This window comes from Coloeus monedula (genome assembly GCF_965178545.1).
Source record: "Coloeus monedula genome assembly, chromosome: 1".
Classification (NCBI taxonomy): Eukaryota; Metazoa; Chordata; class Aves; order Passeriformes; family Corvidae; genus Coloeus; species Coloeus monedula.
In genome coordinates, this window is record NC_138781.1 from 109,900,409 (window position 1) to 109,926,475 (window position 26,067).

Consider the following 26,067-nt stretch of genomic DNA (forward strand, 5'->3'; position numbering starts at 1 on the left):
TCATCATTAAAATCTTTGTGATGCAGATCACTAAAGGTGACCTTTGACTATCTTCCTCAAGACAGCTTGGGATGCTTATTAAATTAAAATCTCATTTCATCACACAATCTATTCAATACAAGTGATTGTATTGTCAGTGCTTTGTACTGAAGCAATTTTATTGAAAAGATCATTATTTTCATAAATAAAAAAGAATATATTTTAAACTTTTTTTTTCCACACACAAACATAAAAACTCTGAAAGCTTTTAGAAATGAAAATTACCTATACAAAAATTGGGCTATCAATGTTAAATACTTAAACTTCTGTTACTACTAACTGAAATACATTTATATCTTCTATCAGTATAAAAATCTTGAGAGTAATGGTAATACAACATGAGTATTTCCTTTAACTGAATGTATTCACATTTTCAATACACAGCTTTTCCCAGCAAGTCTGATCAGTCTATGCCTTTCTTTTTCGTGGAGTTCCATTAAGTTCTGAAGGGGTCATTTGTAGCACTGGCTGCTGCTGCTGCTTTCCAGAAGAGATCCATTCTTCTGAGCTAAACAAAACATAGCATAGTGGCTTATAAGCAAAGCTTTTCTTTTTTATATATATATGTATATGTGTGTGTGTATATATGTATATACATACACATATATATAATATATATATAGCACAGGGCTCCCACAAGTGTAAACAATATAAACCCCATATTTGTACAGATTCTTATTATTGTATTTATTTTGTTAAAATGAAGAATAGCATCAGGGTAATATTAGTTTAAATACATAACCACTTCCGTTCTATATGTAGATAAAAATTAAAATACTAACAAATATAAAAAATAGAGACATAGTAATATAGTGAACACTTGTTCTGAGAGTCAAAGAACGCTACTGAATAAGATTTAAATAATCTCAGAAAAATGACCATAGTTCAGCAAAGACAGTAATGTAGTCATGAGGAGAGACATGAGAAATGGCAAAGTCAGTTAAAGATACCGACTATACAGATTTCCCAAATTTGTGTGTGTGTGTGTGTTCAAATGCTCATTAGCACAGAGGGAATGAGAACAGATGCATGGGTAAAGAGACAACTGCATTAAACACTTTACCACCAGTTCACCTCAGATAGTTACTTAGAAGAAGTAGTGTAAGAATGATTCTATTCTGTAAGAAAAAAAAAAATCTGTGTTCATCTGTCCAGTATTTGACAGCAGACCTTAAAAGAGTTTACAGACCAAACCATCTCAAATAGTTCTGGGGTGTAATAGTGTGGAATATACAGAAAACAAGGGGAATGTGATGCACAAAGATGCCAATCAGTTCGTAAAGAGAAACAGAATTAGAATTAGCAAATCTTTATATGAGGCTTAAATAGCAGCAGAAACTTTGAAGAAATTAAAAATTATCTTGAAAATCAGCTTTATGCAAACTGTTCATTGTGGCTTACTAGATACAGACATGAATTGAAAAATATGCAGAATAAACTAGTTTTTATTTTGAATTCAGATTATGGGAAAATAATGACTAGATTCAGAAAATACTTACCTATACAATTTTTTCACTGTGTCTCTTCGCATTCTTTTGGGAGGAATGGGGGTGTCAGATATATCTAACATTATAGGTTGAAGTAATGATTCAGCACCTTTATCTGATAAAGCAGGAGTCATACCTATGAAAAAGTTGCAAGAACCAATAAAAGAAAAATTAAACCTGCTGGTTATAAATGGGCTCTATAATCAGAGTTAAACCTTTGAAGTAAGACTTTAGAAATGTCATAAATTTTATAGTTACCTTATATCTGAAACAGAGTTCAAAGATTACAGCTAAAACTATCTGCTTTATTTATAACTGTCACAGAGTAAATGTTGATTTTTAAAATATATTTTGAAATATCATAAAGTCTTTGATATTGACATAAAAAAATTTGTAACTCAGACAATCCTTGCAGACTTAGGGGCGTTTCTTTTTATAGCACAAAGTTTTGATTGTGTTTCCTTAGCAAAAGCAATTCAGCTCTTTACTACTCAGTGATTTCAACAAGCATGCCAGTGTTCTGTAGCACGGGGCCAGCCACACTAATAGTTATATAATCTCTTACTAGTGAGATCACAGTTTCATGTTCACAAGACACTGACTGACCACATTCTTATTATCTGAACACAATACAGGGCAGTGCTGCTCTAGGCAATATGCACAGCATCATACTACTACAGACAGTTTTTCTATTCTTTCCTTAAAATGTGACATCTCTAAGCTATTAATTAACGTTAACAATCTTCATTCATAGTTTGAACTTCTTAGTTTGTAAGAGCAGAATACATCTGGTTGCAGTTAACTGTTCTCCTCCTTTAGGACACCAAAATTATAATACAATAACCTACCCAATTTTTGTTTTACTAGCTTGAGGCTTTTCTCTTGTTCAGCAAGTTCCTGTTTTTTCTTTTGCATTTCTGGAGTGTTCAGTGACTGCAAATGTAAGTCAAGGTCCTTATTCACATTATCAAGTTTAACCACTGCTGCACGGTATTGCTGAAGAAGATCTAATTGAGGAATAAAACGATAAGCCATGAAACAGTAAATAAATGACCACTTTGATTAAGAATGCTACCAAATACAACGTATACAATGTATAACTCCACAAGAAAACCTATCTTTCAAAAGCACTACTTAAAAAAACATCCAAACTTATAGTGGATTGGTAGCTGCTCTTAAAATGACTGTAAAAGGTGCCTGGAAAAAAAAAATCATATCCAATATTTTGATTCCTCTTTTCTTTTTGAGTCCGTATCTTAGATGACAGTAAAGCATCCGCAAACTCTGAAAATTATGTGGGAAACTGGTATCACTTTACACAGCTTGTTGTCTGTGTGCTCCAAGTGAAATTCTCAACTGCAGATGACATTAAATGCTTGCAGCATGTTGTGCTTTCAGTGCTACAAAGCAGAAGGTTGTATTACTGACTTGAATTGTATTCCACCTTGTGGACCAAGTGAACATTTACAGAGTTTCACTCTGTCCCACGATGGCAATCTAATCAAGCAGACTCAGATAAACAAGGGTGTATTTTGTTGATGATCCTTTTTCCTCTTTAAATGTATGAGACAAAAATTTTTTCCATGTCCAGGCACTGAATAAATATGTCAAGTAATAAGTAAAGGTTCAAGCACGTTAGCCTGGGCTCATTCATTTTACTTTGAGGTGAATATGAGGTATCTTGCACTAAGCTTAACTGAACACTAAAAAACCTCAAGTTTGCCATGGGGTAGAAGCTCTCACACAGAGAGCTGCTGCAGACTGACAAAAGGCACTGCAAATTTTTAGTACAGCTTATTTTACAGGTACCTTGCCAGTGTAGTAACAGATTAAGCAACTTCTACGCTACAAGCATATAAGTCAAATGGAATTTTACTATGATTTTCCTTTAAATGTCTAGTAGTTATCTAAGTGAAATTAAACCATGCCGTTTTCTTCTACCATGATTGCTCCAGTACTAAATTACAGAAAATTCCAATATAATTTGTATTGGGTAATAACTGAGTTCAAGAATTGAAAACATGCTGATAGACAAAGTGTGCTAAACCCAGCGTATTTCAGTCTGTGACTGACATGCTTACATGTTTTTCCTACATGTAATATATTTTTATTAAAATCCCAGAAAAGATCATTTTAATCCTTTTTTTTTTTTCTTACTCAATTGGTCAGTGGTAAGTAGTTTGCTTATCTATATGGCTACTCCAATAGGTATATGTGTTCTCTCTCCACACCTCTCCATTGCACTGTCGTGGATAAAATTCATTCCTTTCTTTTTAAAATTAAGTATTTAAGAACAATCTTGTTTGTAAATAATACTTTTCAGTGTTTTACCCATCAGTCAGGTCAGTTGTTACAAGTCAGAAACTGCATCTTCTAATTTAATTCATAACCTTTATTCTGAAGTGAAGAATCCAAGCACATAAAGAAATGGATGTGATCCCACAGGATAGCTTATGAGATGTTCTCTCTTGAGAACATGAATTTTTCTGCCACTGTTTCATAGAGCTCACTTGTACAGTAAGAAATCCTAAATTGACTACGGTGTTTCCAGAGTAGAAAGACCTAAAACTTAATTTTCAATGATGCTGGAATTCAATCAGCTCAAGCTTCCCATGCCTGCTGTTTGAATGATTATTACTGCTTATACTCCATCTTTAATAAGACTAGGAGAAAAGGGGATTATCTCATTATTATTATTATTTTTTATTTCAGGAAATGTAATAGCTGTAAGCTTTTAAAAAAGGCAAATTTATAAACAGAACACTGTACAGCTCCTATTTCTTAAAATAACTTCATGCTAAATTGAAGTTTTCCTTTCTATATTACGTAAGAGAATAAAAAACATAGATAAGCAATATATTTTGTAATTATAATTTAATTTTGTAATTATAATTTTGTAGGTTTTGTATTTTTATGACTTCATTAACCCACCTATCTGTCCAGAAAAAGTAGAGTAAAGTTTTGGCATTGGTGCTCCAAATACCATTCCTCTGAGTTTGTCCATTGGAGGAGCTTTATTCTGCAGGCCTCCAAATTTTCCATTGCTGCGAATCCTGTCTCCTTCCCTAGTCAGCAAGGTAGGGCAGTGTGTAATTTTCACAACCTACAAAGGTATAAAAATTGATAACAAATTAGTAACTCCACAGAAAACCTAGGTTTTCAGCAATGCTGCTGTGAAGCTTTGTATTTTTCAACTGCAGTGCCGCTTGCTCCCTAATGAAAACATATTTTATGAAATTACATCATGACCTTGCTTTCAAGCAACAGAATGCATAATTAAAATTAAGCAGTATTGTCAAGAATTATGAAGACCAGGTTTTCTGGGTTTGTGTCTTCACATTTTACCAGAACTCTGAAGGCAGAATTTAGGTCTATACCCAAAAAAAGCTGATTATCACCATACATTAGGAAGCAAGGCTATCAGTACAGTTCTACATTCTTATGCTCAATCATTATTTTGATTCTAGAAAAGTCCTAAGCTGAAAGGAAAAGTGCCCAGTGTCAGGATTTCCTCAAAGACTCTTGCCTGCTAAAACGTGTACCATTAAACCTAAATAAAATGGGTCCCAAGGAGATCTAGCAAGTTTCATGTCAAGTTTTTAGTGAAGTGGACCTGAAATTTCTTCATGTGCCTTAGACTCCTGTGTTTTATTACACATAGAATGACTATGAAAGTACAGAAGACCTTGCATTTAATACTAACAGCAAAACTGAAAATGCTTATCTTTGGAAACATGGTCCCATATGCCATGGCAACATTCTCATAATGGAATTTGTTGAATGGAGATAATTTTGTCAGTGCCAATAACAGAGATTTCGTTCATTGTTAAGTGCTTTGAGACCCGCAGGCAGTAAGCACACTTACAGCTAACACAGCATTAAACTTGGCAATTACTCTAAGTTTGTAATGTATTAAATATGTAGCTATGCAATATATCTGCATCATAAAATTTAAAGAATAATTGAAACATACCTCTTTTCTGTAGTGGTTGGCAGCATCCAAGTTATCTATAATGATAGTGTCACCCAAGAGCATACCAAACACTGAAAAATAAAAATTTTTGAACTATGGAATTTCTCCAGAGCAAAATAACTTGAAGTTTGAAAAGTCAGTTCTGAGGCATCATTATTAAATCTTTTAAGTGCAAGGGAAATAGCATGTATATCATTTTTGTTTCAATAAAATACTCTTCTGAGGTTGAGATAGACATGAAATCTTCTGCTTTCATCAGAGAATTCATGAAAAAAAATGAGTATGTTTAATTGCCTTTTGGCATAATTGACTGTGTTTTCCAATAAAATTCTCTCTTGATACTTTACATTTATCAAGACACACATAATAAAATCCCAAGTTTCATGAAATTATATAAATGATAACCTCTTAAAAATCTTCTTGGAATGTTGAATTTTGTTCTCAGTTTCTTAATGTGTTTTTTCATATTCAATGGCTTATCAAAGAAAAAAACATTCATCACAGGCCAATGATCCAACTGAGCTTAAGACTCTCCTGCTCGTGAAGGTCTGTTCCATTCAAAATCCATTCAAATGCATGAGATATGTCAAGCAATGTGGTTTTTCAATACCCCCAAGGGACTCAAAGAAGAATTTATAGTTAAAAGACTCTCAGTATCTAACTTTCTGAAACCACACAGGACTAAAAATTGGTCTTTATTGACAGTAGAGAGGAATCCTTCAATAGTGGAAGTTGTGAGATAAAATGCAAAAATTACTGAAGTAATTACAGATTCCAACTCTCCACATAAAGGAGCAGGTCTACTTACTTTAAAAAAAAAAGTATTAAAAAAAAGGTAGGGATTGCTACATTGTTAGAAAGAGTGAGAGTATGATAGTTCCCTAAACTGAAATCTACATAAAAATTGAAATATTTCTTAAAACTATTAAACTATTTACGCATAACACACATAGTCATGTACAGTTCAGTCTGCATGTACTTACATCTATACATTACACATTTCTGAGAGGAACAAAACTGGAAACACAGCCTAACAAAAGGAGTAACTTCTGCAGTATGTATAAAATTACTCCTGTGATGGTCAGTTTCTGCTTTAAAGAGCTTGGGAATAAGATAATGCTGCAGGAATTTAAACAAAGAAAAAATCTGTAGTACATCTAAGTAGAGAAAATGAAAGTAAGACAACAAGCAGAAGAAAGTGGTCATTGTTGAAATTTTTAAAACTTCTGTTTAAAATAATTAGTGCTAAAGCTCTCCTATTTTTACCTACAAAATTCAGGAGGCATGTACACTGGTATTTGCAAACATACCAATGAAGATTATTGAATGGATTATAACTTGTGATGTTTCTGTATTTTATTTTTTAAAAGAAAGAAGCTATTAATGATTTCTTTCATATCATTTACCTGTTTGACAATGCTCTATGTTATCTGGAAATGTTAACAGATCTCTGGCAAACACTGGATTTCCAACAGGTCTGAAGAAGGTTCTTCCATTTCTTAAGTGAGGTAAAGGTCTGGTTAAAGAAAGGGGAGAGTGAGGGAAAAGAAAAGAAGAAAGCAATTTGTCCTTATTCTAGTCAGAAATTTCCAACTGAATTGAATGCATCTTAACACTTCCACATTAGGTAAATGATCCCACCATTATCTGAAATGCCAGTTATATTAAAGATGTTTTAGTGAAACGTTGATTTGTTATGAGATATTATTTCCAACAAATTCATATGACTAATTTTATGCACAAGTTTTAATGCACTGTATTCTTTATTTACTAGAAACACCTTACTAAATAAAGAACATCACACAGCAGTTAAAGACAAAGCTAAGATTTCAGCTAATGTTTCAAGTGACATTACTGTTGCTATAATAATGAACCCAGAAATTGTATACCTCAACTCTTTAAATGGAGTGAAGTTTAAAAATCAAATTAGACAAAAAAAGAAGTTGAAGAAGTATTTAAGACAAATGCAGAACTTGGATTGTTTTTTCTCTACCTGCTCCAATCTGGGAGTGTCTTCTTGTAAATAGAATCAAGGGGTAACACTTGTTGTCGACCTTGAGTTTCATCAAAGATAGAACGAGCGGCTTCCGTGGTCAGTGTGACCACACAGTCCATGTCACTTGCCAGGTGCCAAGAGATAACTTTTGCTGCTTCGTTATCCTCAATTTGAGCTAAATGTGCAATCTGTACCACAGAAGTTACAACAGTCAAAACAGAAACCAAGAGCACCTCCCCTTTTCATAGTAATCACAATAATCCTGCAACTTCAGACAGACATTTAATTCTTCTGTTGATGGCTCTGTTAGAGGAGCTGGTCATCTGATTTTAAAAAGCTATCTCTGTTTTAATACTACTCAAGAATTACTTGCCTAGTCAGTTGGCTAATTGTTCATCACTCCCACTTTCTGGAACCAACAAAACTCATTAGAAGGCTCCCTCTGAGAAAGCTCACCTTGCCTAGAATATCCTGGTTGCCTTTTGGATAGTTTGGGAGGGTACAAGTTCTCCTTGGCTGCTTCATTACTCCTTCTTGTTCCGACATCTTTTTTTTAAGAAGAGAATCCACATACTGAAGCTGAGAATGAAAATTTAAAATCAGCAAGCATCTACCATTGGACTGAGCAGCAGTAGTAGTTACCTTATCTGTCATCAATTAACTTTCTAACAATAAACATTCAATAATCTGAAACAGACTTTTAATGTATAAGGGACCACTGTGCACAGTCCCAGAGAAGAGCAAAGGGAAAGCTCACTGCAATTGTGACTGAGCTTTTTAATTACTCCTTATTTTCTTTTTTTAGTTTTTAAAGACTTCAAGGAACATTTCACCAAGAACTATCAGTGCTCGATTAGAGACAAAAGTTTAAAACAGCATGAAGAGACAATCATGAATGTACAAAAAGAAGCCATTTCAGAAGGGGACTATGTCCAGGGTTGAAAAATTTAGCCAGCAGGGGGAATTTCAGTACTACGACTGCAATTTAATTTTACTGATTTGTGAATAACGACTGTAACTTGGTTTTATATGATCTAAAGATAATTGTTTCCTATAGGGTTTTTTTTTTTGCCAAATGTTACTAGTTTGAAAACCTTTAAAAAGTTTCTTTAAAATATAATTGGGTCTTTATGGGAAATTAGTAATGGGGTACATTGCCCTGAATATTTCAAAACTTATTTTTATATGAACATTGGCAGTAACATATGCAATTGTCTGATTCTCTGAAATGAAGTGTTTTCCTTTGTCCTACTTATGCCAGAATATATCCAATGTATATTGATCAGGCTGCAAAAACTTGTTATAAAATCTAGCAGTACTAGTAACAGTGGTAAACTTAGCAGAAACACAAAAACAAGACCAGGATATAAGAGAAGGTTTTTGTTATTTCTCTAGCAGTTTTTTAAGATATCCTCACACTAACAGAAAAAGAATAATAAAAAAAAAATCTTAAGTTTGACATCGATCCACAAATTTTCCTACAGTTTAAATTTTCACTGTTTTTGTAACAGGTATAATTCAGCAATATTATTATTGATATATTACTGATATCAATTTTAGAGACTTTAATGGACTTCAGTAAGAAATAAGCCATACTATGTTTGTCTGTGGTAATTCAATTTGGTGCTTCTTCAGTTCGCTCCTCAAGAGCGCTTCTCTTGTTTCAGCTTCTTTAACCTGACCTGAAACAAATAAAATCAAAAGAGAGTGAAGAAATAATAGAAAGCAATGGAACACTTACAGAATTTCTTACAACTTTTCAGAATTATGCCAGCTGCAACTGATCCTATCTACTTCTTAATTTCAGCACAGAATATCAGAATTTTTCCACACAGATCTTGTGATTTGTCCCATTTCTAAGCAATTTCAGCTGGCATCATGCCTTCAGCTTCAAGAAGCAAAGGGGCCTAGACCTTACATCAGTCTGAGAATGTCAGCTGGTTTACTTTTCATCCTCTATTACCATTCTAAATGGTTCTCCAACAGGTGAAATGGCAAGACAGAAGAGAAGAGTGGTGGCTGGCACTACCTTCTTTTGTCTGTTACATGGCACACCACTTTCTGGACACTATTTCCTCAGCTCTCATATCTTAACTAATTTAAAAAAAAAAGAGTAAACAGGTGAGTTGCTTTCTACTCTCTGTTCAAAACATGTTTATATTTGAAAAACGTACTTAAGCATAAAGTATAATGCTGTACCCTAACTTACTCTCTACAGATGTGCAAGTACGAAACAAACTTTTATGCCTTTCACACTGGAATTCAGGACTTTCCATTCATAAGGGAAATATGCAGTATTAAAATTACAAGAAACAGCAACATCTTCTAATGCCAGTCTGCTTTATTTACACTTAATGATTACTTAAAATAAAAATTCAAAATGCAATTGTTAAAAAAACCCCTTACAATCAACAGGCAGGATGATTCAAACAAAAAAAAAAAAAAAAAAAGAGCAAAGAAAACATTTCATTCATTTCTTCCATTCCCACAAACCAGTGCCCTCACACTACTCTGCAGTTTAACAGAACTTCATACAGGATTACATTTTCTGAAGAACATAAACAACAAATAGCTACACAACACTTCTGAATCACGTATACAGGGTCAAACGTGAAGGGGTAAAGTAACATTTTGAAAACATAAGACTACCTTTTTTAAAGAGGATTATCTATAGTTCATTCTCCTCAAATTGTTTTTAGGCAAATGTTGAATTCCCAGATGTATGAGCATGCAAAGATGGGAGTAAAAGGCATCACGGATAAAAAGAATCAGATCACCAACTTCAATGTTTCTTTTCTCCTTTTGATAATTCTGACTAAGACATTCTACCTCAAATCAAGACCCTTTATAGGCAGGTACATCCAAGTAATTAGATGCTTCCCTGCAAGATACACACACCTTTTGCTCCCCTCTAATTACTGTCTCTCATGATTTCAATACTGATTTTTCCTCCCTTCTCTATACTCTCAAAATTATTACAGGAAAAAACTTTAATTCCCAGAAAAACTTACATATTTGATTGAACTTACATTTCATTTCAGCTACGAGCTGGTTGGTAGTATCAAACATCTTTCTGTAAAGATCTATAGACTTAGATAATTGGTCTTTCTCCCTTGTCAGTGTTGCCATCAGCTGCTGCTTCTTGGAATCTACAGAAATAAGCATATATATATATATATACTTTTAAAAGAAATAGGCTAACATACTTAACTAGTTTAAGCATTAGCAAAAATCTATTAAGCTATTACATAGTTCTGAAAATGTATTATGGATCTAAAAATAGCTGATTCTAAGGAAAAGCAAATATTTTAGAGTAATTGAAACATACCATTGTAAAACATAAATGAGAGACAATATGGTTCCAAAGGTGTTTTCAAAGCTGGCAGGTGTGGCTCAAAGACAAGAATATATTCAGTGCTATCTCTTCCAGGACTGTCTTCAGCCAGCACTAAATTCTATTAAAACAAACAAACAAATGTAAGTTTTTGCCTATGCTTGAGGTTACACACAAAACAAGCATTCTTCAGATACTAAATCTTCTAAGCTACCTAACATATGTTGTCTATACAGTATTACAACACTTTTAAGTATTGGCTTGGAAATGCCTTTTATAACTGTTAAACAAAAGTAAAAAACAAAGATATAGCAATAACAATTTTATTATTTAAGAATTATCATTTTACCTGTTTAAATGTCTTATTATTTTTGGCTATATATTTTAGTTTAGAGGCACATGCTCAGAAAAAATATCCTCTGCGTTGTCTCATAAGCAAGATTTCCTTGGGTGTACTTCATTCAGTATGTGAAATGCACACAGATCATTAAAAAGAAAGACCCAATGCATAAACGCAGAGAGGGAAAAACAACCTATTCCCAGTGCTTAGTTAAAGTTACTGTTGTTACCATGGAAGTAGACAGCAGGTCCCAAATGAATAAACAATATATGTCCAAACACTATCATAAAAATTTAACTTCTTATCAATTCCTTATTGAAAAGGCAAACTAAATCCTTTGCTTTTCTTTATAAACATGAGAAATATTATAAAACCATAAAGGTAAACAGAAATAAAATTAGTAAAGGTAATATCTAAATGCGTTGTTACTTTGGGAAAGGTATCATGCACAAAATGAATAATGCTTATAGTAAAACTCATACTGTTTCCACCTTTAACATGTAGAAATTGCTACTCAACTGGCCAAATCAAGAGAGAGGTGGTTGAAGCCTAAAAGAAGAGATAGATATATAACCTTCAAAGATAGTCTTCATGGCTTTCAAAAATATTGCAGCTACATATTTTATCAGGAGAAGTCTGTAGTGGAAATGTCTTTTTCTTAGAAAATATATGCTAACAAAAATTTAAACATTTTTCTTCATTAAACAAGCTCAGTATTCCTGAATTTGTGACTAAGCGTAAACATGTCAGATTATCAGTTTCATTATATTCATGCTAATTGCACACAACTGTCTTTATAAACAAGATGGAACAATTTCAAAATACTTGAAGAACACTTGTACGTCCCTTCCCCTCCCCATTACAAATCATATGAAAAGTACAGTACGTCACAACCAACAAATCCTTTCCACACAGGTTTTGTGAGTAGTCTGAAGTCAGTAAATTCAGTATAAATCAGATGCCTGAAAACTGCCTGAAGAGGGGAAGAGATACTGGGTTCACTGAAATGCAGTTAGTCACCATGGATGACTGGGGAACACAAGTTACTGTCAAAAGAAGCAGGATCTCTTTAGATCGCAGAATTGAGAGGAAGAAGCATGCAAGACCCCCCACCTCCCACCAAACCAGGAATACATGAGTAGAAAAACCCTCACATCTGCCTCAAAAAAAAAAAAAAAAAAAAAAAAAAAAAGGCAAAACAAGCCAAACAAATGGAACCCCCCAAAACCCCAGTACACTTCCCTCCATTACATTGGTTGGTAGCTTTGTCACCGAAGGAAGACTGGAGAATTTAGGTCACAATTATGCAACACCAGGTTACTACTACATGGAGATAAACCAAAAAATTTTTACTTCTGCATTAGCAAGGAGTCTTTAGAAATTACCCAGTAATTTTAGCTGAACTGTCAGAGGCCAGTAAATGGACTTATTATTACCCATATAGAGGTGTTCAATTTACACCGTTACCACAGGTGTAAATGCAAGATTCGCAGAGTGTTTTGTTAGACCAGTGGTTATAGCTGATCCTTTAGCTACACTTTTGCACCTTCTCTTAACCCCACCCAGCTGAGAAAAATGTGTTCACAAACCAGTTAATTTACTACTCCTGATAACATGGTAGGAAAACCAGAGAAATCCAGGAGTGTACCATAAATCAATTAGTATATTATCTGATACCTCTATCCAGTCCCTGTATTTAATTTTTCTAGCTTGTTTTTCATACATATTTCATCACTTTTCTGTATAGATTAGAGTAGACCAGAGTCTGGCAGATTAACAACATTTGTCCACGTTAACTAGATGTTTCTGTCCTTAACTGTTATTGACAGAGAATTATTTATGCTTTGTCATTCAGTTTCACATATGTAGCTCCATAAAAGAAGTCAACGTACTGAATAGAATATATTATGAAGAAGTCCGTATGTAGGATCTGTAGATTTTAGGATTCTGCTGGGGTCTTATGGTGGTGATTTCCAAGATGCATTTGGGAGAATTTGTATTTATTGCTATGCAGTGTCTGCCTCCACTTGGCACACACTGATGCTGGTCTGTCATAAAGCTGCTTCCAGTGAGTGAGCTAGAAAAGGTAGCTGAGAAAGTATCTTTGAAAAGTTGGATCCTCCTTTAGTACATCTTCTAATTGAAGACTTCTGTCAGACTAGTAAAATATGTGACAACCAAATGAAGTAAGAGTATAATTTTGCTCTGCCATTCTTATATGATACTTCAAGTTGAAAACAAAAATCAATATACAACTCTTTCACCACAGGAATACTATTGACTGAAATTGTGTAGGCTTTTAAGAAAGAGATTGTGACCATTCCACTCAGAAGAAACTTCACATTCAGCTGGATTTTTTTTTTTTGGTGTGCTTTGAACAGTTCCTGGTTTTGTTCGTGTGCACATTTTACATTGTGTCTTTTGTATTCTATTTTGTAACAACTGTGACAGATGGAACTTACAGGTTTTAAAAATTCAATCTGTATTTGTTGAAGAAAAAGTGACTGCAGTGATGTGACTACAATATGCAGTACTCTCAAGAGTATGCATGATGCTAGAGATTCAAACCAAAATAAGGAAAGCATTTTTGACAGACAACTGTATTAATGAGCGAAACAAAGCATAAATAGAAATGGTAATTTTATCTTCTTCAAATGAGGGTAGGATGCCGTTCTGCAAAGTATATATAGGCCCACTTAGCTTGACAAAATATCAAGAGAGCCTGGCAAAATTTAATCACAAATATATGAAGAAGTCAGTCTAAATGATCTTAAAATATCACAGCCTGAGAGTATTATAAATAAAAATGTAAAATACCAATAATATTAATGGTTTAACTACAAATTGGTTAAGTGTTATTCACGTGTGAAATTTAAGTGAAGAAAATACTGTTCCTGGATCTTCCTGAATGTCCTGGTCCCTAACTGAAAGTACCTGTACACTTCCCTCACTTGGCAAGGATAAACAGTTTAAAGAATGTCCTTCCTTCAGGTTTTCTGAAAATCAGCAGTTGAACAAAGAAGAAATCATTTATCTACTTATCTCAAGGGAAAGCTTCAACATAAACTAAATCTCCACAGAACACAACAAGGTGTAAGATAACTTTAAAACTGCAGGAAAATAAGCGTCATTGGATCCACTGTTAATGGAGCTGTGTATTTCAGTCACACTTACAATTTCAGCTGATCCACTCTCCAATGGAAACTCTACTGTATTGACCTTCCCCTGAAACTGTGGGATCTCTATATCTTCTTCATTGGGGCTTTTGATTTTTGCTATTACTCTGCCAACTAGATCAAGTCCAGTGTGGTTGTTGTATTCATCCTGCAAGTCAAAAAGAAATTAAAGTTAGTTTGGACATGAACTGAACTAAGTAATCAATTTCTGTACTGTCCTGGATTTATATGGCAAAGAGCTAGCAGCCTCTGCATAGGGGATCTGCATAGTGCTCCAGCTGATCAACTGCAGGGACAGTTGAGCCCCTTAGCTGAAATGGTATTTCTTTATATTTAAGAATGGCAAAAGTGCACAAGCAGCTGAGAAGGGGAAAAACAAAGAAAACAGCAGAGGGTGAGAGAAGGAACAGGGCAAGGAGGTGCTCCAGGCACCAGAGCAGAAATTGCCCTACCGCTCATGGGGAAACTACACTGGAGCACGTACTTCCCTGTAGCCCATGAAGGACCATGGTGGAGCAGAGACCCACATGCAAGCCCATGGAGAACTCCATACTAAAGCAGGTGGATAATTCCTGGACTGCAGCCTGTGGCAAGAACTCACACTGGAGCAGTTCGTGAAGGACTGCGGGCCACAAAGGGACCCACACTAGAACAGGGAAATTGTGAGGAAAAAGCATAGGCAGAAAAGAGCTGAGGAGCTTTTATGGGTTAACTGTGACCCCCATTCCCCATCCCCCTGCATTGCTTGGGGAAGGGTACAGGGGTCCAGAACAAAGCTGAGCCTAGGAAAGGGTGGGGCAGAATGTGTTGCTTTAGTTTGTTGGCCTTTGTTTCTTATTACACAAATCTTTTTAAACTGGTGATTAAATTAAATTACTTTTCCACAAGCTGAGTCTGCTTTGCTATTATGGTAGCTGGTAAGTGATTTCATTTTATCCCTGTGAACACTCAAAGAAATGTTATTTTTTGTAATATAAGATTTCTAAGATAAACTGTCTCTAGGAAGAAAAATCATGGAGAGAAACATTTGCTGTACACATGTAACTGTTTTCCCACTAAAATCTGTTCCTGAAACAACTCATTCATGTGGCAACAAGACATGGATTTCAACTGAGATACCTGACAGCAAGAACCAAACATTTCAGTTTTGGTAATTTGTAGGTAAATGAAACAAGATGGACCCATCATATGCTGAAAAATCACTGATTTACATATTTTTTAATGAAGCGAATCTACAAAGAAACACCAGCAATGCCTTACAGCAAAATTCAACATAGTTTTAGCAGCCTTACACATTTCCCTAGCTATGATTTTGTATGGAAGTATAGTTACCATTAAATGGAGGTATAAATCCTTGACCAGTGTACGGCTGGTAAGAGCTCGAACATTGGAAACTGCTGGAGTAGCTGGTAAAGAATCAGGTAACAAGCGGACAGGGTCATTAGGTACAACTTCAACTATAATCTAGCAGAAAAAGGAGGAAGAATAAAATAAAACAAAATAAAATAAAGACTGATATAATTAACTGCAAATCACCTGCACACTTGGGTTGTTCAAAATACACTGAAACAAATACATTTGAAATTTTCAGACAGTCTTGAAATAAATTAGTACAACCGTAAAGCAGTTCTGCTAGGTTGCAAATTATGCAGCTCTGTTATGCCATCAAATTGTTGGTTATAAAAGTTAATGAAAACTATTTTGATAATCAACAGTTTGAAATCAGTAACTATCAAAAATAAAATACAGGTTTTTGCAAAACTTGTGAGTGAAAGTATTTGCATTCTCAATCAACAAAGTATTGTGACACTTCTCCCAGATGATTCTGTACTAACACGTTTTTGGTTACATGCAATTAATAATAGATTCAAACCTGTTCACTGTTGAGCATATTTGTCTTATCCATTGCAAAGGTAAACTGGACAATGTAAGTGCCCACTCTCTCTGGAACCACTTTATCCCTAAAAAAACCCAAAAAAAAACCCCCAAGCAAACATGAGTCAGTATCGAAGTCACAAGTACCTAAGTATGCAAGCAGTTCAAACTCAGGGTAGTCCTCCAAACTACTTAGAAAGCCTACTAAGGCATAATACTCCTCCTTCAGCAAGAAGGCCATCAAAATTCCTTGAAAATTAGAATAAAGCTTTGGAAGCTTGAATGAGGCAAGTCTCCTTCAAGAGTTTGTCTCTTGTAGATGACAGGAAGTTTGTCATGGTCCTATTGCTCAGGAATCTGCAAATCTACATCATTTCACTTCCTATTCAGAATTTTCATAAAGCTACTGGAACAAAACACAGACATGTTTAGATCTGGAACAACAACAATTTCTCTCCAAATTTAATAAAATTTGTGTAAAATCAGAGTAGCTAATTCCTTCCTTAGTCAGGCTGTACAAAGTTGGGTAATTTGGACCACTGGTCAAGGTTGAATATAGTAAGAGCAAAAGAGAGTTTTCATTCTACTTTACAGCATTCCAGAGTGTAGACTACTGGCAAAGAACCCCTACCATCCAAACACAAAGAAAAGCCCAGACACCTGAGGTTCTGCTGCTGTAACTTCACCCAGCAGCAAGGAAGGCCACATTGGCATCCAGAGGACCTCTGCAGTGTTTAGCAAGGGATAGCAGTGACTTACAAATTCTTAGAAACTTTTGAGGAGATGCAAACAGCCAAGAAAAGACAACATAAGGCACTCTTGAATTGATTAATGAGATTCTTTTTTTTAACATACAGCATTTTAATTGTTTTGTCAGTGATATCAAGTAATTTGTTTCTTCTGATTTTGTTTGGGAAGGAGGAATACGCAAGACTGCCTGGAATGCTTAACTTGGAATAAACAAAATCCCAAAGCTTTAGTATTTCCAGAACAGGCCAGGACTTTTCCTTTTTTTATATTTCACATACAGAAGTAACAATTTTATCTCCTTCTCCTGCATTTTATCTAGCTTAAGACTGACAGTAGCATTTGCCTTGTCAGGATACATTAAAACACTAATTAGTAAATAATCAGCTGAGGATCTCACAGCTGGACAGACTTAGGCTTCAGAAAAAAAAGAAATGACACAATTGCTATGGAAGTTGTTTAAAACTGCGTAACAGCATCCATATTACTGACTGGTGATAAATTGATGAAAACCGTTTGAGAGCGCGCCAAGAACAGGGAAACCTGAGAGAAACCAGGTGGCAGACAGTGATGCCACAGACACTCGCAGCAACAAGTAAAACATACTTTTCTACAGTGGCTGCTAATGGAGAGTGTCCACTCCCCTTTCAAATTTTTCAACATGGTTGGCAGTTTTAATTCTGGACATTTGTGGATAACTAGTAAACTACAGGTACCTATGTCAAGAAAAGCCCATTCCCAGGAGACAAAAGCTTGAATCCACAGCCAGTACCATAACTAGCTAATACCATAGACTGTCTACTAAAAATAGATGTAGAAAGAACGTGGCAGTCAGGCACCAGCTTATGATGAGCTCCAGTTCTGCCACTGGTCATCTAAGACACTATTCCTGAATAAGCAGCCCAAGAAATAATTACTAAACTGACAGGACCAAGGTCATTGCTCAGGATTGATGCACAGGTACAGAAGATATTAAATAAAGAGTTAAGTCTGCTTTGTTCAGCCTGCAATTCTACAGTAGTAGAAACATTATTGAAAAGAATTAAAGAATGTTACTATATAAGTGACAAAGTGATAATGTAGTTCCCTCACTGCTAGCATTTTTTAAAATGTATTCTAATATATTATCTTAGACTCTTCTCTCAGATTATAGAGATGTCAAAAGTATCTAGGAAAGAATTCAGCCTTCATCTCATTGCATCTTGCAAGTATCCTTCACCTTTTCTGTATCATAGTAATTCTATGACAGACTGTTATTAGCAAAACATGAAACTCTTCTTTCTATTTCAAACTACGTATTTTGTATAGTAAGTTCCATCAGTAATTATAAAATAAATTACACTATACCTGAAGTAGAAGAAGCCATCTTCCTTGTCATCCTTCACTTTACTACAGCTAAACGTTGTAACCTGTAAAGAAAGATGCAAAAAATTTAATGTGATATACTGAACGTCCTTAACTTGTAATATGCTACCAAGACTTAATGATTTGCAGCACTGATAGCTCACAGTAAGTCAATGAGACTGCCTATATTCTAGACATTAGTTTCATGTTCTAATTCTCACAGTCCTTTCAGTGTGGCTACTTCTAATACTCTCCCTGCTATGAGTTAGCTTCTGCAGAACAGCAACATTTTTGTCATTACTGTAGTATTGACGCTTGGCCAGTCTGACAACTTGTAAAAGGACAGACAGTGATAAACATATAGGGTTGATCTGCAATATTTGTTATTTAAAATCTAGAAAAAGGATATGGATCTAAGTCAAATGAAGGAAAGGTTTTACAAATATGTATTTTAAATACGTTTGCCCTATGCTGGCACTTTGATACCCATTCTGAAAATGCATTTTGATGACTTACATCAATTGGTGTCCTAACCCGGCTGTTCTGTGCTTCCCACATTTTCATAGAAATCCGTGCTGGATTAATATTTTTAATAATGGTGTCATCTTCAGAAAGAACACTAACCATAAAATCTGTAGGATGAAAGACAACATGTTTTGAACATTATTTTTATTCAGAATTAAAAAGCTCAAACATCATGAATTTCTGTGTCTCCTTCATACTTAAGAGGAAAAAAAATTTACAACACAAGCATTCCAAAAAGAGCCAAAACCACTAAAAATTTCAAACCAGATATGAAAAACCTTCTCTCCTTATCCCTGTAACTAGACCAGGTAACAATCCTTAGGGAAAAACCAAACACCTACTTTATCCAGTGACAGCTTTGAAAAAACCCTAAAATTTCAAGTCTGCCTTTCTCAAATTCTTATCAAAACAGCACACCAGGCTGCCTCTTGCTCTCAGGAATGAGTACCATTAGCTAGTTAAGTAGCTGATTCCTTCCTTCAAGGACAGGAAATCCAAATCTCCCTCTTCCTTCACAAGTGCTTTAGCCATTGAGCTATTGGATAGAAAGGCAGAGAAGCTGTAAAAAGACAGCACCAACACCACTACCATTTTCCCAAGGGATCAGACTATGAATCTGAAGCTGAGTTTGGCTACTTCTTACAGACTAGGATCACACAGTTGTATCTATTAGAAATAGGCTATAGGGAGACATTTCACTCTGTTGACTGGTTCTGCAGCCAAAATACTTGCCATTTTATATCCCAATCAGAAAAATTTCACTTTTCCTCTATGTCCCACAGGAAGTGCAGTGGTCTGAAGAAAATGGAATCCAAACTAGAACAAAGCTGCCCTTCTAGTTCAAAATGTGAACAAAGCACTTTGACACTATGGTTACAGGTGGACTTCATGCACGTAAATGAACTTGCACTGCTCATGCAGGACTGAATTTTGCACTTTAAGGAAGGATTATGCTTTGATGTGCATGAAAAATTCAGGCATGACCCTCTCCAAGACTACAGTGCCTGCCCTCAGGTATACCTGAGATCACCAGTAAATCAAATAACTAGGATGTTAAAGTATTTCAATTTAATGTCATATATATTATAGGTATTATATTGTCCTGAAGAAGCTGTTTAATTCTCTTCCTATCTCAAAACCTGGTTGATTTACACTACACACTACATTTGAAAAAGGTCTGTTTGGCAGGGGGGTTGGAGGTAGATGATCTTTACAGGTCCCTTCCAACCCAAACCACTCTGTCATTCTATGATCTTCTAGGCAAAACTAAAATACCTTGTGAATTTAATCAAGGTCATAACACTGTATTTTAAAAAACAAAAACCTCTTGCCAAAAAAAATGTTGGCTGATCAAGTTATGAAGGCCAGGAAACAAACCCTTTTGTGAGGAAATACAGCAGGAGAAAAGAGTATTTTGTGCTGTCCTCCTGCTGATTACTTTTTGGTTTGTCTTGGCTCACAGTTGGCCTAGAATTACACAGCTACTTCCTTTGTTACTGTTCCACAGAAAGAGATGAGGCAAAACATACATGAACTAGCTCAGATCATATTTTATTAAGACAGAAAGGAGATTCTGTAGTTTTACCATTTATAGATGGATAAAAGCAGTAGTTTGGAACAAATAAATAAGAGGTCTTTTGAAATGCTTTCCAAAGATGACCTACATATCTCTTCTGTCCAAGTGTTACATCTCAGATACAGCTGTTACAAAGAACTTAGAAAACAGACCAGAAAAAGCAAAAAAATACAGTAGAATCACCAAAGTAGTTTTTCACAGGTTTTTAAAGCTCTTGAGTGAATGGTTTCCACCAAAGATCCATATACTTACCAGGGAAGGTACCTCCTGCTGGAAAAGAAGGACTTTTGTCATATTTAACATTCAAGCAGACAGGTTTCTCAGGATCAGGCAGGACTTTTATTGTGATTACAAGACAATCTAATATGGCCTTGTTGTATGAGGCTTTAAGCTGTAAAATGTGCTCTCCCCTACAACATACAGAAATCATAAAAACAGATGTAAAATCTCTTCTGAAAAGGCAATTTTCAACGTGCTTCAAGTCTGGATAATGTACATGAAAGCATGCTAAACAATATCTAGTAATGTAGTAGTAAAGAGAAGAAAAAATTGAAGTGTTAATGTCAGACAAGTAATATCATGAGTTTAAGTTATTCTTAAGATATTAGCTTATTAAATTTAAATTTGTGTTAATATTTCCTTAGTTTGATCATGTTTCATTGCCTGTAGGACACTAGCAACTACAGCTTCAAGTAGCAGAAGACGGTAAAGCAGAAAGCAATTAAAATGCTGAGGAGCATTCTGCTTTGACAAAAGTTTCCGAAGAGTGAAGATGAGTACCATCCACATCTAGCAAAGTGCACTGAAAGCATATAATGTCTTTGATGCTATCAAATAACTCATTTTCTTGACAGTATTAAAAACTTGAAATTTAAGTTTTCAAACATAACTGGGAATATAGTATTTAACTGCACAGAGGCTGTACTTCCCAGCCAGTTTTGATTATGCTGTAAATAGCATGATGTCACAGCTGTTTCTAACCTCCAGAAGTAAACTGGTAACTAATATTCATCATGCTTCTACCAAGTCAAAGGCATTATATATACACTGAGCACCCTCAACAGCATTAAAACAATTTTTTTCCAAATGCAGAAAAGTATTATGGGTCAAATCCTGCAGACTTCAGTGCAAAGAACAAGCACCTATTGCTAGTTTCAAAATAACCTAAAGCTAATCCAGTCTTGCTCAGAAAACTCAAGGGATACAGGGAGTGGTTGCAGAACTGTGAGTATGAGGAGGATACAGAAATGATAAATTTGAAAAGCCATATGGGACATAAGTGTGTAAGGCAAGCTACACATGAAGGGAGCATGAAGAAGCACAACATGAAGAAGCAGGAACCACAGGACACACACCTGCTGGAAATGAGACTTCAGCAGTTCAATTGCAAATAGGAAAAATGAAATGTATCTATTTAAAATCCCTTTGGACACTCTACCTAATCCTTTAAAACAATGTCTAGCAGGAAAAGAAAGTGGGGTTTAAACACTCTCAGAATGTGTTCCTACTTTAAAAGTAACTGGCCACCTAAAGACTGTACATTTCAAATCTTTTAAGTGGTTTATAATACAACTTGCACTTGGTGCAGGTTCACAATTTAAGCTGAGGTTTACCATCACCAGAAAAAAACAGGATTCAGAAAATTACAGCAGGAGCTTCTCAGTAGATCAAAAGAAGCAGCTACTGAATTTTATTTAGTTAAGCACTTAATTTTTTAGAACTTACTATCTGGCCATCCACCTGTATATAAATAATAAATGTTTGATCTTAGCTCTAGATAAATACTTGGTAGTACTTTATGAAATCCATCTGGTTTTCACTACTTACCTAGGTGCATGAATACTAAAAACTCCCAGGTTAGCCTTACCAGTGTCATCTGTTTTATGTTGCAAGTTTGAAGGAACAATCTGTCAAAAAAAAAAAAAAAAAAGTTATTCTTTCAGTGATACAGAAATAGTATCAAGTCTTAGAAAAAAATGTTTATCTCATTTGCCTGCATACTGTCTATTGATTTGAGCTGTAGCCGAATTTTTGCACTGTAAATTAGGGTAAGATATACTGTTATGAAGACAATATTAATGAAGAGGTTTCAAATTCTTTGCCAGTTTTTGAAAACAATCACTTCATCTGAACTAGGATATTTTTCTTCATGAATATGTTCAAATATTTTATAAATGCTATTTTTAAAATTGCTACTGATGGTATCATATCACCCATAGCAGATGTTAATCTGAGTGTATTTTCAGATCAAAAACCTTCTACAAACAATTTCCTGCCTGTTACAGTGTTCCTCCAGTCCTCATTTAGTTTTGGACCTGTAAGATATAGGAGTACAGGAAACACAAGCTGCAACTGTATAATATCAGGCTTTGAAGACTTAGAAGGTGGAATGTGAAATATAGAAAACCTTATTTGAGAATTTCAGTTCCCAAAATCTTCTAATTTCTTTTGGGAGACTGTGCATACAACCTATTGGAAATGCCAAGGCAGAGCATGCTGTAATAAACACTTTATAACAATGATTCACCTCAGCTTTCATAACACAACACTTTCTCCTGGACACATCCCACTTAGATAAAGAACATATGGACTCTAAGACATGCTCCTGGTCCTCCCTGGAAGAAGGCTTAAAATCTGAAAAGACATAGCATGCCACCACAACATCTCTTTGATCAGGCAGCACAACCACGCAGTGTTACTGCCAAGGTTGTGTCTTCTCTCAAGAACAACATAACTAGAACCCACAATGACCTTCAACTCATAAAGGCAGTAGTTGGGGCAAACAAAATATCCCCAAACTGCGAGGCAGGTTTCTATGGTAAGAGAGTCAAAAAAGCCAGCAGAAAAATGTTCAAAATATCAAGAAATCTACTTAAAAATACCCAATTTAAAAAAGTAATAATAGCATAGTTAAATTGGGCAAAAGCTAAGGTTGTGGCACAGCTCTGGAGGAGTGAGCAAAAGAAGGTTCTTGGCTGTTGTGTATTGTGAAAAAACTGAGGAACACAAATGCACAGCAAGCAGGAACAAAAAGGGAACAGGACCAGCCCTGAATGAAAAAATGTTATGTCTAGAAGTGGATGAATATATCCTGTGTTGATATTACATATATTCAATATAACAGCCTCTGTACTGACAGGTAGGAATGTTTGACAGCTTGACTTTCCACTTTTTGTTCAAAAACAAGGACAAAAATTTTAATGAATGGAGTATTCTGTCAAAGTCCTTCCTTTGTACAGACCAATGTAAAAACCATCTGACACTCATACCTCACTTATGGAAAGAACAGTAACCACTTAAATTTGGCCTAGATTTGCATCCTCACTGTTTTAATTTCATTTATTCTGACGATGCTTTTCACAGGATAATCAAGTAGGGCCCAAACCTGCTGACCAGCTTTACATACAGACCAGTAAGTCATACATTCAGGAATCAAAATCAAAGAACCACCAGATAAAAGTTATTTGGTTGCTATTTGAGACTGTATCATTGTAATTACTATCATTCAGTAAATTACCTCTTATAACATGCGGGGATGGGATGGTGTGATGTGCATGCAAAATTTGGAAAAAGGTTTTCTGTAGAAGATCTGGAATGTATTCAAATTACATGTGGACACTGTCCTGTAGGAATTCTGTTATATTTGTGGTTGCTGTCCTGGGACCTATTCATGTTATTTGTTGCCACTATTCTTACATTAGATTAATCATTCTTCTATGGTCTTACAATGTTTTATTAACTTTTCCAAAAATGTCCTGAAAATGAAGATAATGTAGACATGACAACAAAACTTGTGTTAAACAAAGTTCACCTAATAAGGTCTATGCTTACCTTTAAGTTGTTACTCTTTGTAAGGCTGATTTTCACATTAGGTTCAGGAGCTGGATTTCCCCACTGATCACACAACTGAACAATAAGGGGCCTCTGCAATTCTCTACCATTAATCACTGCAATAGGCTGTTGCTGGAAGAGATACAAATGCATGATACTATTCAATTCTAGATATCTTGGCCATTCACAGCAGTTCAGGAATCCCCAGAGCAACAGTATCCACCTATCCCATACTATTTGGCTCCCATAACAGCTAGACCATGATCAAATGGTATGCAGGTATGTATTTTTAGAGTTTATTTATATTCTCTTGTTAGAATAAAATGCACTACTTGAATTGAATGGCATGGGTTACTCACATCGATGTGCCTAAAGGAAGGATATGATTCTGAAGGCCCTTGTAAGAAGAGCTATGGCCCAAAACTTTTATTTTCTGATATACTTAAACAGCTCTCTAGAGAAGAAAAATAGTTATGCAACTCCCTGAACCTTTTGTTTTATTTTCTTCAGTAACTTTCCCAAAACACCAATCTTGATTCCTGTCCTCTACTCAGAGATACAATTTTCTTTTTTCTGCTTTCAATTTTCTGTTCTGGTTTCTGCAGCAAGTTAAGCACTATTATTTGAATAGCCAAAGTAAACATTGAAAAGTAATTTTAAAAACCCAAGGCAAATAGATCTACATCACCAAAATTCTCCAGGTATTTCCTTTAAGTCCTATACTTCATTCTCTTTAAGTGTTTACTTTCTGACAGTAAACACTTGGAGACTGTAAATTTGGGACTGCCATCCAGCATCCTGAACATCAAAAAATCCCAGTAAGAGATGGAGAGATGAGCTGCCAGCTATTACTACCACTAAGGACTGTATCTTTGGAAAACAGCAGTGAAAGACAGGTGTCAGGATCCAGCCCACAGCAAAATTACTACACAAAAGTTACACTATCTATAGAAAGGCTAATGGGGCAGAATAAACAGTTTGCAATATTTAAGGTTGTAAACATACACATATGAGTTAGATTATTGCAAAATAAGTTTGCTTTTAAAAATCTAATGCAGTTAGCTTTTTCATGAAAAAGGGAATTAAAATACCTGACTAGAGACCATGTTGCTTTTTTTCAAACCAAAACTGTTGAACTTACCTTTTCTAACTCTGGCCAATCCACAAACTGCAATTTAGCAGGGGATCCTGCTATTAAATTCACTCTGATAAAGTCAGAAAATTCACGCCAAGCGAAGCACAATTCTTTGCTTCCAAGTAAACAGGGTTTATATCTAATACCTTTTACTTTCATTGTTTGAGTACTTTCCTATTGAGAAATAAAGAGAAGACTTTACCAAGAACAAATAAAGCAAAGTAAAATTTATTGATATTTTTAAAATATAGCATTTAGTATTTATGCTCTCTGAAGACTATTTGGTGTTTTTACTGTGAGACAGTGGACTAAAAATTAAACTACAAGTTCTATTCCTTCTGTTCAATTCAAATGAACTTCATGAGTAAGAAGTGACCCATTTCAAACTCAAGAATTTCTCAGAAACCTGTTTTTCAGGTTATAACCAGCATATTTGAAAAGGTATAGACACTAGTCCGTTCTACAAGGTTCTTCAAAGGATCTTAAGATCAACTGTACCAACATAAATACACACAGAAGAAAAGACTAAAAGCAAGATAGAAGAAAACATAAAGAACAATGAACTAGAAACAAAGCAAACCGGACTCAAGCAGGAAGTGAACTGGCCTTCACATTGTGTAACTGCAGCAGTGATAAGGTTTTTAACAAGATGCTGCTGTGTTCCTTAGAACAGGATCATACAATTTTAA

General features: G+C 35.1%; 1 protein-coding gene across 1 annotated transcript in view; it reads right to left on the reverse strand.

Annotated features, from left to right (window-relative positions):
• Positions 1 to 222: 222 nt before the first annotated feature.
• SMCHD1 (structural maintenance of chromosomes flexible hinge domain containing 1) overlaps positions 223 to 26,067 on the reverse strand; it is a gene marked incomplete at its 5' end in the record, with an annotated part of 66,784 nt that continues 40,939 nt past the window's right edge. Inside the window, 20 exons of the mRNA XM_082282479.1 lie at positions 223 to 547; positions 1,539 to 1,662; positions 2,375 to 2,533; positions 4,458 to 4,629; positions 5,500 to 5,570; positions 6,906 to 7,015; positions 7,493 to 7,683; positions 7,952 to 8,074; positions 9,092 to 9,177; positions 10,525 to 10,644; positions 10,824 to 10,950; positions 14,344 to 14,493; positions 15,678 to 15,809; positions 16,219 to 16,306; positions 18,315 to 18,376; positions 18,828 to 18,943; positions 20,665 to 20,822; positions 22,240 to 22,319; positions 24,244 to 24,375; positions 25,385 to 25,552. Of these exons, the coding sequence (XP_082138605.1) occupies positions 448 to 547; positions 1,539 to 1,662; positions 2,375 to 2,533; positions 4,458 to 4,629; positions 5,500 to 5,570; positions 6,906 to 7,015; positions 7,493 to 7,683; positions 7,952 to 8,074; positions 9,092 to 9,177; positions 10,525 to 10,644; positions 10,824 to 10,950; positions 14,344 to 14,493; positions 15,678 to 15,809; positions 16,219 to 16,306; positions 18,315 to 18,376; positions 18,828 to 18,943; positions 20,665 to 20,822; positions 22,240 to 22,319; positions 24,244 to 24,375; positions 25,385 to 25,552 (2,469 nt within the window). The 3' untranslated portion in view covers positions 223 to 447. The remainder of the gene's footprint in view (positions 548 to 1,538; positions 1,663 to 2,374; positions 2,534 to 4,457; positions 4,630 to 5,499; positions 5,571 to 6,905; positions 7,016 to 7,492; positions 7,684 to 7,951; positions 8,075 to 9,091; positions 9,178 to 10,524; positions 10,645 to 10,823; positions 10,951 to 14,343; positions 14,494 to 15,677; positions 15,810 to 16,218; positions 16,307 to 18,314; positions 18,377 to 18,827; positions 18,944 to 20,664; positions 20,823 to 22,239; positions 22,320 to 24,243; positions 24,376 to 25,384; positions 25,553 to 26,067) is intronic.